The sequence below is a fragment of the Caretta caretta genome, chromosome 1 (genome assembly GCF_965140235.1).
Source record: "Caretta caretta isolate rCarCar2 chromosome 1, rCarCar1.hap1, whole genome shotgun sequence".
Classification (NCBI taxonomy): domain Eukaryota; kingdom Metazoa; phylum Chordata; order Testudines; family Cheloniidae; genus Caretta; species Caretta caretta.
In genome coordinates, this window is record NC_134206.1 from 13,483,585 (window position 1) to 13,497,335 (window position 13,751).

The 13,751-nt window shown below is 47.2% G+C and overlaps 1 protein-coding gene across 6 annotated transcripts in view; it reads left to right on the forward strand.

The window, feature by feature from the left end:
• The first annotated feature begins 750 nt into the window (after positions 1 to 750).
• The window catches only part of FCHSD2 (FCH and double SH3 domains 2), a 237,187-nt gene continuing 224,186 nt past the window's right edge, over positions 751 to 13,751 (forward strand). For 3 of the 6 annotated variants that reach the window (XM_075126064.1, XM_075126068.1, XM_075126073.1), the window contains exons 1-2: positions 4,621 to 4,674; positions 4,927 to 5,024. In XM_075126064.1, the coding sequence (XP_074982165.1) occupies positions 4,636 to 4,674; positions 4,927 to 5,024 (137 nt within the window). In that variant the 5' untranslated portion in view covers positions 4,621 to 4,635. Of the gene's footprint in view, positions 973 to 4,620; positions 4,675 to 4,926; positions 5,025 to 13,751 lie in introns of those variants that run through there. The other 3 variants (XM_048839692.2, XM_048839709.2, XM_048839717.2) reach the window with 3 other exon arrangements.

A 13,751-nucleotide genomic window follows, 5' to 3' on the forward strand; every position in this document is an offset into this window, starting at 1 on the left:
AGCGGACAAACGGCAGCGCAACTTGCTGACCTGGGAGAGAGCAACCAGTGCTGCTCTCTCCGTGCCTGCTGCCTATCCCCCGCCCTGACCCTTCGCACCGGGTGAGTAAACAGCTATCCCATCACTAGGGCGGCCGCTTCCTCGGACACCCCGGTAGCTACAGCTCGCCTGCCCCGCTCCCAGGAGCGCTGCTACGCCGGCAGCTCCTCCGCTCAGGTGGGGCCCGGGCCCCGGCCCCGGCCCCGGCCCCGGCTACCGCTGCTGCGTCTGCAGCTCCCCGCCCCGCGCGCCAGCCGCACGTGCAGCCCCAGCCCAGGGCGCTCGCGGCACAGAGGCACCCGGAGGGGCGCGAGCGAGGGCCGCGCGGCCCGCGCGCGCGCGCACACGCGCCCCCAGCCGGCCGCGGCCTCTCGCGCGCTAGCCGCCGAGCCGAGCCCCGCCCCCGCCTGGCGGGGAGGCGTCCGTCCCGCCCCGCTCTCTATGGTTTTGCCCCCACGTCTACCCGGCTGGGCGGACCGTTGCCTGTGGCTGCCGGAGGCGGGGCGGGGGCCGTCCGGCGGGGTCTCGGCCGCGCCGCGGCGCCATTTCCCCACTGGCCTCCAGGGAACGCTCCCCCCCCCCCGCTGGCGGCCGCGGCGGGGCGCTGCGGAGCCGCCTTCCCACCCTCCCCGCGGCCGGGGGCTGGCTGAGGGCCGGCCGTCCCCGCCTTCCCCCTCCCCCGGGCCGGGACTCGCCGCCGCCTCCCAGAGCCGCTCGGTGCCTCGCCGCCGCCGCCGCCGGGCCATGGAGTCCGCGTGAGGGAGCCGCCCCCGCCCATCCCCGCCGGGAGCCGCGCGCGCTGCGCTCGCCCCCGCCCCCGCGCATCCCATCCCGGCGCCGGCTCCTCCCCGCGCTGCGGGGGCCGCGTCCCGCTGCTGAGCGGGGATTGATGCGGAGAGCGACGGCAGCGCCATGCAGCCCCCGCCGAGGAAGGTGGGCGCCGCGGGGAGCCGCTGGGGCGGGCTGCATGGGGTGGGGGGTGGCACCGGGGTTCAGGGACCGGGGGACTGGCTGTGCGGGGGGGTTGGGGCTGGGTGGATTGGGGATGGGGGTACAGTGGCGGTGGGGGTGGCACTGGGGTTCAGGGACTGGGGTACTGGCTGTGCGGGGGGGGTTGGGGCTGGGTGGATTGGGGATGGGGGTGGCACTGGGGTTCAGGGACTGGGGTACTGGCTGTGCGGGGGGGGTTGGGGATGGGTGGATTGGGGATGGGGGTGGCACTGGGGTTCAGGGACCGGGGGACTGGCTGTACTGGGGGGTTGGGGCTGGGTGGGTTGAGGATCAGGGCATAGTGGGGGTGGCACTGGGGTTCAGGGACCGGGGGACTGGCTGTACTGGGGGGGTTGAGGCTGGGTGGATTGGGGATCGGGGTGGGGTGGAGTTGGCACTGGGGTTCAGGGACTGGGGTACTGGCTGTACTGGGGGGTTGGGGCTGGGTGGATTGGGGATTGGGGTACAGTGGCAGTGGGGCTGGCACTGGGGTTCAGGGACCGGGTACTGGCTGTACTGGGGGGTTGGGGCTGGGTGGATTGGGCATCAGGGCATAGTGGGGGTGGCACTGGGGTTCAGGGACCGGGGTACTGGCTGTACGGGGGGGGGGCTGGGTGGATTGGGGTATAGTGGGGGTGGGGCTGGCACTGGGGTTCAGGCACCGGGGTACTGGCTGTACTGGAGGGTTGGGGCTGGGTGGATTGGGGTATAGTGGGGGTGGGGCTGGCACTGGGTTTCAGGGACCGGGTACTGGCTGTACTGGAGGGTTGGGGCTGGGTGGATTGGGGTATAGTGGGGGTGGGGCTGGCACTGGGGTTCAGGGACCGGGTACTGGCTGTACTGGGGGGTTGGGGCTGGGTGGATTGGGGATCAGGGCATAGTGGGGGTGGCACTGGGGTTCAGGCACCGGGGTACTGGCTGTACGGGGGGGGGGGCTGGGTGGATTGGGGTATAGTGGGGGGGGCTGGCACTGGGGTTCAGGGACCAGGTACTGGCTGTACTGGAGGGTTGGGGCTGGGTGGATTGGGGTATAGTGGGGGTGGGGCTGGCACTGGGGTTCAGGGACCGGGTACTGGCTGTACTGGGGGGTTGGGGCTGGGTGGATTGGGCATCAGGGCATAGTGGGGGTGGCACTGGGGTTCAGGGACCGGGGTACTGGCTGTACGGGGGGGGTTGGGGCTGGGTGGATTGGGGTATAGTGGGGGTGGGGCTGGCACTGGGGTTCAGGCACCGGGGTACTGGCTGTACGGGGGGGGGGGGGCTGGGTGGATTGGGGTATAGTGGGGGTGGGGCTGGCACTGGGGTTCAGGGACCGGGTACTGGCTGTACTGGAGGGTTGGGGCTGGGTGGATTGGGGTATAGTGGGGGTGGGGCTGGCACTGGGGTTCAGGGACCGGGTACTGGCTGTACTGGGGGGTTGGGGCTGGGTGGATTGGGGTATAGTGGGGGAGGGGCTGGCACTGGGGTTCAGGGACCGGGTACTGGCTGTACTGGGGGGTTGGGGCTGGGTGGATTGGGGATCGGGGTATAGTGGGTGTGGGGTGGCACTGGGGGGTTGGGGCTGGGTGTATTGGGGATCATCTGGGTGTGGGGTGGCACTGGCAGTACTGGTGGCATTGGCTGTATTAGGTTTGGGGGGCTACACTGTGAGCATGTGGGGTGCTGGGTGTATTGGGGTAGGGGCATTAGCTGTACACAGGTTGGTGTATTGGGATGTGGGGGGTTGGTGTGGAGGTGCCGGGTGCCACAGGCTGTATTGGGGTGGGGCGCTGGGGGCTCGGGTGTATTGGGAGTGAGGAGTTGGGGGTTGTTTGTGTGTAGAGGTTGGGGTATGTGAGGGTATGTTTTTATCTGTATTGGGGGGTTTGGGTAGGGCTTGGCTTGTATCGGGCTGGAGGTGTATCAAATAGGATTGAGAGCTTAATTCACCTTGCTGGTTGTGTGGATGCATGTTGGAGTATGGGGGATTTGGAATTGTCTGTATTGGGGTGAAAAAGGGGCTAGGGTTAGGGAATGGTCTCTGCTGAGGTACTGAAGTGAGCTGTAGCTCACGAAAGCTTATGCTCAAATAAATTTGTTAGTCTGTAAGGTGCCACAAGTCCTCCTTTTCTTTTTGCGAATACAGACTAACACGGCTGCTACTCTGAAACCTGAGGTGATAGAGTATGGCTGGATTGTGTAGATGAGGGTTGTTGAAGTGGGGGAGTTGTGTTTTGATGGTTGTATGGAGAGGAGGTTCATTGGATTGATGTGGGAGATTGGGGTTGGAATAGTTTACAGTGGGACTGATATGATGATTATGTTGGTGTGGAGGGTTGGAGTTATATAGATTGGGGTTGAGAGGGTTATTCTGTGAGTAGAAGAGATTATGGGGGTTAGCATATGGAGTGGGATAGAGTTAATTGTGTATGTAGGAAATGGTTTGTGGGTGCCTGTGTGGAGGGAGTTGCGTGGGTGAGGGTTATTGGGTGGGGGTGTCTGTGTTGTGTAAACAAAAGGCTGCTGTTTGTCCATCTCCTGTCATTCTCTGGGCTCCCTGGCTGCTCTGGGCATCCAGCTGCAGGGGACTCCTAATGACTCTGCCTCTGTTGTTGTGAGGATAGACTCTGCTTCCTTTGAAGGATTCTTATTTATGTTTCATGGGATTTTAGTTTGCATTTGGCATTTCATTTATATTGCATGTGTTCTTTATGCTTTGCCTCTTGTATTTTTTACATGCAATTTTATTTTCACTATGTAGGTTTCAACATTTGTATTGTTTTAAAAAAACCTAAACCCCTTTTCTGCTTAATCAGAGCATAGGGTTTGTATGTTTTGCTGTATCTTGAAAGGAGCTGAGGTGTGAAACTTATCTTGCTGTAGTGCTAGGATTGGGGGTTCTTGTTGCTGGGGGATTATTTTTGGTGTTGAGGGGGAAGCTGTTGCTAGCAGATGAGATCTGGAGGGTTGTTTTGCTTTGAGAGAAAGGGGAGGTTTGTGGCAGATCCTTTTCTTCACCTCGTCCCTGTCTTTCTCTCTTCCCCTCCCCCATAGCAGAAACTGTTATTTATTTCCCCCTTCATGCATGCATCAGATTTTTAGATGCGTGGATGCTGTTTCTTTTTTAGGCTGCTACATAGATGCATCTTGGCATTTAACACGTTGATTGATCGAGATCTCTTGTTTTAAAAACCCCATGTTTCTGTGGCCAAGTCAGTCCTTTTCTGGGGTTAATGTTTATCACAACAATCCCTCCCCCACCCACTGCCATGCTATCAGCTATCACTCTGGTACCCAGGCTGTTGAAATCTTAATGCCATAAGATTCAAAACATAAAGCAGGTATATTATAGTGATAAAAAAAGGCACAACCTTTCTGAAGTCATACTGTTAAGGAGGGAGACTTTTGATCTGATATACTGGCAACCACATGACTGCGTTTAAAGGCATGTTCATGAAACCATTGTAGGAGTGTTTAATCAATGCACATTTCAGGAATGTGTAAATTGTTTTTATTAAGTGTTAAATCTGCAGCAGGTTATTTCTTCCCCCAACTCCTTTATTTGTTTCAAGCTGAACCTCTTTTGTTGTAGACAGGTTTATCCTCAGAGGTTTGGAAGAAGAAAACATGCATATTTGTTGTCAACAAGCAAGACACAGCTCTGAGGTGCTTGATGTATGAAATGCAGACACTGCAGGGTTAGATCCAAACAATATATAGTAAAATCAGTCTTTGGTTAAGTAGATGCATAGGGTTATGTTAACCAAGCAAAACAGGTTTACACATACTGAAAATGTTTAATTTGCACATTCTGATGGACAGTTAGATTATAAAGTTAGATGAAGGAAATCAAATATTTTTCCCCACTGAAATGACAGCTGGACCCTACATAAAATATATGATCTGTCTTTTTTGTAGGTAAAAGTTACACAAGAGCTAAAAAACATTCAAATTGAGCAGATGACAAAACTTCAGGCCAAGCATCAGGGAGAATGTGATCTACTTGAAGATATGAGGTAAGGTTACAGCAAATGCTACCAAATTCCTGTAAGATCTCCTTTTGGAAGAACATTGGGTTACAAAACTCCAGGAACTGACGATGGAATTTCCTCTTGGATTTCCTGCTTTTAGGCTGTTAAAGTTTTGACACAGCTGGGAATTATAACGGGGACTAACACAGCGCAAATCGTTTTTTCTTCTCTTCAATGGGGCAAGTGTACAAATGTGTCATGAAGAAATCCAGAAAGTATTGGTCTGTTCAGCACTATTTTTCTTTGGGATAGACTCACAGTTCAAGTGATGTCTCTAGTGTTAAATACATTTTTTATAAATACTTTCATAAAGGTAGTGATGATTTATAGTTAGCCATAGGAAGTTTTAAAGAGCATTCACTACATGAATTTATTTTTTTGTGCAGAAAATATGAGTAAAAATATTTGCACTAGTACTTATAAAGCACTTTTGTTACATAACCTTGCACATTGAAATCAATAGAAAAGTTCTGCGTGTTTCATATGGGAGTTTCATTATTTATATTTAAATAATGTGAATGTTTGTCTTTATCATTTATGTATGTTATGATCAAAGCAGGACTAATGGGCACCTGGAATTATGTGGCGAATGAATCACTAACCCTGTTTAGAAACTGTCAGTTTCTACAATGGGCATGCTGTGAAATAGTCAAATGTCATCAATATACCTATTGCTTTCCTTCTTTTTGGCACCTTGTGCTTCACTCAGTAACTGAAAATCCAGTAAGATTACTTATCAGTAGAGAGCAAGTGAAGTGCCAGCTCAAAGTTTTAACTTCACAAGAGATTAGAATACAGTGAAGTTCTTACAGTTTCAGTCTGTCTCCTTACATCCCATGTCAATAAAACTTGTCAGATTCAGAAATGTATGCACTTTCCATCTTTGTCTGAACCCTGCTCTCTTTCATGGGTAGTGGAACAAGCTTCTGTACGGGAAGGATCACCACATCTGTTATTTTACAAGTAGTAGCTATACATTATTTGGAAAGTAAATACTGGTTAATGAGTAGCAGATTGGTATGTGAGGATTTTTTTCCTTAGATAGAAACTTAATTTTATTATATCTGCACCTGGTAACGCTGCTGTCAGCATTTCCTTTCTAGACCCTTATTTTCAGGGGTTTATAGTTTAAGCATTTATACTTGTTTTCTGCTGAAACATGGCATAAAAATCTTATTGTCTCTGGTCACAGAAAAGTTACAGGAGAGCAAAAATGTTTTCTTGAATTAATATAATTTTTAAAATGTTAGTGTTACAAATTAAGAATCTGTATTAAGAGTCTGGTCACTGAGTAGACATAGTAGAGCCTTTCCATCATATGCTATGTATTACACATTTTATCTGTAAAAATCTGTTTTTTCAAAAGAACGCTCTTTACAACTTAGGTACAATAGTATTAAAAAGAAAAACATTTTAAAACAATTTTTTCCGTTCTTTACTCTTACAGTTTGCATGCAAGAATGGAAATGAAGCTCCTAAAGGGGGTACACCTGCCATTCTGAGACTTGATTAATTTTCTGTCTATGTAAGACTTAAATAGGTGTCTTTCCTATAGTATGAATATGTGGATTCTGTGTTGTCTTCTAAACTGGAGTTTCAGTTGACAGTACAGTGCCTTATTGGAATGCATGTGTGAAAACAAACACAGCAGGTTTTTAAACAGCAAGTTAGTACTCAGTCCTTTCACTTATTGGGGTCTGGGTTCAATTTTTGATTAGATTTGATGGTAAAAAACTTTGTGCATTTGATTCAGCATAGTCTTTTAATGGCGTTTGACTGACTGACATTACTACCACACAGCTTTTGCAGTCTTTGCAGAAGAAGAGCTGGTATTAGAATAGCAGGGATGGTGTATGTTTGAGATGAATTTAAGCATGGTGAATAATGCACAGTGACTGATGCCTAGCTTTTGTGAAGGTTATCCGTGTATCTCCTTCATGAATTTGTCACTGTCCTTCTATCAAATGTCAGGGTTTGGAGTTGGCCCTTGAGCTCTGGCAAGTCAAGGTGTAAAATTTGTTGCTGACTCTTATTTTGTGCTTCAGGCACTCCTTAAATCTAGCAACTTTTAACCTTTTCCCTTATTTTTGACCTCTTCCTCAGAACATTCATTTGTAGCATCATCCTCTCTTCTGGTTTTGTGTTTCTTGAGCATTAAAATGACCAGCTTTCCAAGAGTAGAAGTAATTCTTGTGTTTGTGTCACTTTTCAAATATAAGGCAGTTAGTTGAGTGTGATTTTATAGGGACTATGCCTTTTCTGCAGCTCATGCCATGTATATGTAATTTCTCATTTGGAGAAGGATGTCATTAAAAATAGTAATTGAAACTACAGAACTTCAATAGCAAGTGCAAACTATGCAATTCTTTTGTTATGGCTAGGCTTGGAGAATTCATTTTTTAAATAATTTGGACAGATATCACCAGTGTTTGTTTTAAACCATTTAAAATGATTTGATTTGCATTTTCACAATTGAAGGAAATTATGGGGCAAAGTCAGACTATTTAATGACAGTAGACATTAAGATTCAAAAAGTTAAAGCTTTATAATGGTTAAAACACAAATTGTCAACATCTCATGTCAAAATATACAAAAGTATCTTTAAACTCCAAGTTCTAAAGCAGCATTTTTTTCTTTCTTTGCCTATCTGTACTTTTCTGTTATGGATGGAAATATTTTTTCCTTGGTTTATGTGTGTGTATGGTGAAATTGACACCAATAAAACCTAATCCTTCCAAGCCTATTAAAGGTATACAAACAGTCCTGTAGTTAGTCAAATAGAAATGGGGAGGCAAAGGCAATGTGAACTGGTGGGCAAAGGATGTGAGGTCAAGGGGACTTTCTCCACACCAGTTTAAAATGCTAAATAAAAGTTCCCGTCTAAAAGACTTTAAAACATTTCAAAACAAATGTGTGTGGACTGGGCGGATGCAGCAGGGGAAGATGGCTGCCTAAACCTGGAACTGCTGCTTAGCTCCACTAAAATCTGCTAACATCTGCTAAAGTAAGGCAGAGTTTTTGCCTCTGGGTGGTTCATCCTGCTTTTAACATCTTAGTAGCAGATGGATCTCATTTTGAACCCCCCTTCCTCCTGGGACTCCCCACAAATTGCAGAGAAGCAGAGGCTCTCTGACAGCCTTGTACAGTGCAGCATGGCACCACTCACAGTGGAGACCCTGATAGGCCTGTATCAGATCTATAAAATGCTAAAGCAGGTATCAGAAGAACAGATTATGCTTCAAAAAATATCAGAGGATATTTCTGAAATTAAAGCCACAGCTGCAGCACAACAGGTCAGTTTGCAGGAGCTATCCTCCAGGATCAGGGAGGGCTCTGTTAGGATCATTGTAGATCAGCACCTTGAATGGGGTCTTGCAATATGTGTTAACTACTTATGCTAAACAATCTGTTACACTTTGTATTCAGGTGACACTTTGACGACCTTTCCCAGACCTGTAGAATAGCTCTGTGTAGCTCAAAAGCTTCTCTTTCACCAATGGAAGTTGGTCCACTAAAAGCCCACCTCGTGTCTCTAATAGACAAGCAACAAAGTCTGATCCAAAATCTACAAGATAGAGTGAATGATTTGGAGAGCTGGTCCAGAAGAAATAATTTGAGAGTGGCTGGGTTCCCTGAAGATGGGGAAGAAGAGGGAAGTCTAGTAGAATTTTTGTCTAAAACCTTACTTGGGATCTTTCCTTACATCCCAACAGAGAGTAGGACAGAGTGAGTGCCCTCTGCTTCCTAGCCACCAAACGCAGGGCATTTATATTAAAATTCCTAAAATACAGTGTGAAAGAATCCATCTTTAAAAGAGCCTGAGAAAAAGGAAAGTGAGCTGGAATGGGCACAAAATAAAGATTTTTTTCCCCACTGCAGCTGGGATGTAGTTTAAAAAAAAAAAAAAAAAGCCCTGTTTACTATGGCAAGGAAGCTGGCGAAGGAGAAAGGCGTGACCTAATTTTATAGCCTTTCCGATTATTTTTAAGGTCGGGCAGGGTGGCCAGCTCATTAGCTTCTCCAAACTGAGAAGCAGCAAAGTGCATTGCCTCTATATAATAAAACACATTAACCATATGTTGCCTTGGGATTTACCTTTGCTATTCAGCAGTTGTTGCCAGGCTGTTGTCACCAGCAGTAAAGGAGAAACACCCACCTCAGCTCTGCATCCCTATATGTGCCATCTTCCCTATATGTAAAGTAAGGAGGAACCATCAGATGCTCAGACTCAAATCCCTCTGATTTTTTTCCAGCAGATTCTTCAGTAGTATCTGTTTTGTATGATCCTAACCTTTGATGCAAAGATATGTGTATTTTAGCCCCAAACCCTTTTTAAAATGTGCTCAAGATGTTCACCCTTCTTTCTCCCTTCCCCCCCCTCTGCTTTTGTAATGGAGAGGGGTTGGGGAATAATCATTTATTTTGCATTCGACATGGATGCAAAGTAGGATACAAAGAGGATACGTTCATTTGAGCTGCCCCCCCCGACCTGATTTTTTTTTCTCCCACTCTGACTTGAGAGCGTGGCTGTCTCACATCTTCCTTTTTTTACAGCCGACCTGTCGTATCTCCTCTCAACTCCTTTCAGAGTAACAGCCGTGTTAGTCTGTATTCGCAAAAAGAAAAGGAGTACTTGTGGCACCTTAGAGACTAAAGCTTATGCTCAAATAAATTGGTTAGTCTCTAAGGTGCCACAAGTACTCCTTTTCTTTTTTCTCAACTCCTTGTGCATTTGGCACTTACCCTCTTGCCACTTTGTTTTCTCTTCTCCCTCCTCTCCACCTAAACTCCTTTGAATTTCCGAGAATACCCTTCATCCTGAACTCCTCACCCTAGTTATACCCCCAGGGTCTCGGCATGACATAAGATGCATTTTGGGTTACTTCCCCCCGTGAGTACCTGTGGCTAATTTCCTTACATGTGTTTCTGGGAACATAAAAGGAATTGCTTCCCTGTTACATACCTGTGAAAATTATGGCTGCCCTAGGTGACATGAAATTGGGTCAGACCCAGGACAGCTGCAGTATGGTTTTCCCGCTGAATTTTACGTCTGGTTCAAAGACACCCTGACTCCCAGAATGGCTGAGGCTTTTGATGGAGGCACTCTGTGCTCTTTAGTGAATGAAGCCCCGATCTCAGTCATTCTTAAGCCTGACAGATGCCCCAGAACGTGCTAGCTATCAACCAATATCCTTAATCAACTTTGATATTGAAGTATTGTCTAAAATCCCAGCTGGGTGATTAGAAAAAATAATGAGCACAATACATCTGGACCAGGTGGGTTTTATACAAAAGAGACATGGGTCAGACAATACTCATTGGTTTATCAGTATGTCATCCTACTACCAAAACCCCTTGAAACTATTGACTATTTTGTCACTGAATGCGGGAAAAAACCTGCATCAGAGTTAATTGGAAGTAATTTGTTCCTCATTCTACAAAAAAATCAGATTTTGTCCATTTTTTGTGTCTTGGATTAGACTTTTGTACTCCAATCCTAGCTCCCATGTTGTACCCAATAACTACATCTCCCCTCTTTCAGTCTTTACCATGGTATGAGACAGGGCTTTCCCCTGTCCACACCATCTGTTTGATTTTTTTCCTTATTGCTATCGGCAGTACAAATTAAAGCAGTGGTTCTCAAAGCCGGTTTGCCACTTGTTCAGGGAAAGCCTCTGCCGGGCCGGGGTGGTTTGTTTACCTGCCGCATCCGTAGGTTTGGCTGATCACGGCTCCCACTGGCTGCTGTTCGCAGATGCGGGAAGCAGCACGGGCCAAGAGACATGCTGGCTACCCTTCCCGCAGCCCCCATTGGCCTGGAGCAGTGAACCGCGGCCAGTGGGAGCTGCGATCGGCCGAACCTGCAGACACGGCAGGTAAACAAACCGGTCTGGCCCGGCAGGGGCTTTCCTTGAACAAGGGGCTGACTGGCTTTGAGGACCACTGAATTAGAGTATACCATGAATCCAGGGTCTAAAAACAGTATCCTAAGAAATTAAAATATGTTTTCATAATTCTATATATCATCAACCCCCTTCAGGCAATCTCCAATGTATTACAAACTATTAAATTCTTTGGGAAAATCTCAGCATACAAAATTAATTTGCAAAGGTCAGAGGCTCTCAGTATCTCTTGAAGGGTGTATAATGTCTCCTTCTTAGAATTACCTTTTGCTGGCAGCAAGTGTAAATCGGGTAGTTGGGAGTCTTCTTTCCTAGAAATATATAAAAAAGTAAAAATTAATCGTTTTATCACACAGATGGCTTTGGATTTACATAGATGGCAGGCCCTTCCTCTATCCCTTCGGGGCAGAGTTAATATATTAAAGATAAATGTCCTCCAGAGAATTCTATTTGTCCTTAATTCCTTGCAAGTTTATATTTCCTGGCTTCTGTTTTCCCCTGCCCCAGAATTAACATTTTTAAAACTTTCTTGTGGGGTATGGGCAACAATCCCAGGTTATCCTTTTAAAAATGCAACTGCCTATGAAGTCAGGTGACTTTGGGCTTGACTGTATTTCCTCAGTCTTGAGCCAAGTGATACAATGGCTAGCACCCCCAACACTTACGCCCTCCAGCCTGGCTGTACATGGAGAAAGCAGTTGTAGCCCCCTGCCACTAGAATCTGTTCTAAATAAATAGTAAGGCTATATTATCAATTATTTCCTAGAATAACTTGCCAGTTGCCACTGGGAATAAGATATTATGTTCTGTTAATTACCAGCATATAGGATTCACCAAAACCACAGGGCCCTAAATGCACTTGTGTGTTACATAGAATCATAGAAATGTCAGAGTGGAAGGGACCACCTAGTCCAGCTCCTCACACTGATGCAGGACCAAATATACCTAGACCATCTCTGACCGGTATTAGTCTAACCTGTTCTTATAAACCTCCAATGACAGGAATTCCACAATCTCTTTGGAAGCCTATTCCAGTAGTTAACTGTCCTTAAAATTAGTTTTTCCTAATATGTATCCTAAATCTCCCTTGCTGCAGATTAACCATATTACTTCTTGTCCTACCTTCTGTGGATATAGAGAACAATTGATCTCTGTCTTCTTTATAACAGCCCTTAACATATTTGAAGACTGTTATTAGGTTCCTCATCAGTCTTCTTTTCTGTGACTAAACATGCCCAGTTTTTTAAACGTTTCCTCATAAATTAGGTTTTCTAAACCTTTTACCATTTTTGTTGCTGTCCTGGGCTCCCTCTGGTTTATCAACATGTTTCCTCAAGTGTAGTGCTCAGAACCGGACACAGTACCCCACCTGAGGCCTTACCAGTGCTGAATAGAGTGGGACAGTTACCTTCCATGTCTTACATATCATAGAATCATAGAATCATAGAATATAAGGGTTGGAAGGGACCCCAGAAGGTCATCTAGTCCAACCCCCTGCTCGAAGCAGGACCAATTCCCAGTTAAATCATCCCAGCCAGGGCTTTGTCAAGCCTGACCTTAAAAACCTCTAAGGTAGGAGATTCTACCACCTCCCTAGGTAACACATTCCAGTGTTTCACCACCCTCTTAGTGAAAAAGTTTTTCCTAATATCCAATCTAAACCTCCCCCACTGCAGCTTGAGACCATTACTCCTCGTTCTGTCATCTGATACCATTGAGAACAGTCTAGAGCCATCCTCTTTGGAACCCCCTTTCAGGTAGTTGAAAGCAGCTATCAAATCCCCCCTCATTCTTCTCTTCTGCAGGCTAAACAATCCCAGCTCCCTCAGCCTCTCCTCATAACTCATGTGTTCCAGACCCCTAATCATTTTTGTTGCCCTTCGCTGGACTCTCTCCAATTTATCCACATCCTTCTTGAAGTGTGGGGCCCAAAACTGGACACAGTACTCCAGATGAGGCCTCACCAATGTCGAATAGAGGGGAACGATCACGTCCCTCGATCTGCTCGCTATGCCCCTACTTATACATCCCAAAATGCCATTGGCCTTCTTGGCAACAAGGGCACACTGCTGACTCATATCCAGCTTCTCGTCCACTGTCACCCCTAGGTCCTTTTCCGCAGAACTGCTGCCTAGCCATTCGGTCCCTAGTCTGTAGCTGTGCATTGGGTTCTTCCGTCCTAAGTGCAGGACCCTGCACTTATCCTTATTGAACCTCATCAGATTTCTTTTGGCCCAATCCTCCAATTTGTCTAGGTCCTTCTGTATCCTATCCCTCCCCTCCAGCGTATCTACCACTCCTCCCAGTTTAGTATCATCCGCAAATTTGCTGAGAGTGCAATCCACACCATCCTCCAGATCATTTATGAAGATATTGAACAAAACCGGCCCCAGGACCGACCCTTGGGGCACTCCACTTGATACCGGCTGCCAACTAGACATGGAGCCATTGATAACTACCCGTTGAGCCCGACAATCTAGCCAGCTTTCTACCCACCTTGTAGTGCATTCATCCAGCCCATACTTCCTTAACTTGCTGACAAGAATACTGTAGGAGACCGTGTCAAAAGCTTTGCTAAAGTCAAGAAACAATACATCCACTGCGTTCCCTTCATCCACAGAACCAGTAATCTCATCATAGAAGGCGATTAGATTAGTCAGGCATGACCTTCCCTTGGTGAATCCATGCTGGCTGTTCCTGATCACTTTCCTCTCATACAAGTGCTTCAGGATTGATTCTTTGAGGACCTGCTCCACGATTTTTCCAGGGACTGAAGTGAGGCTGACTGGCCTGTAGTTCCCAGGATCCT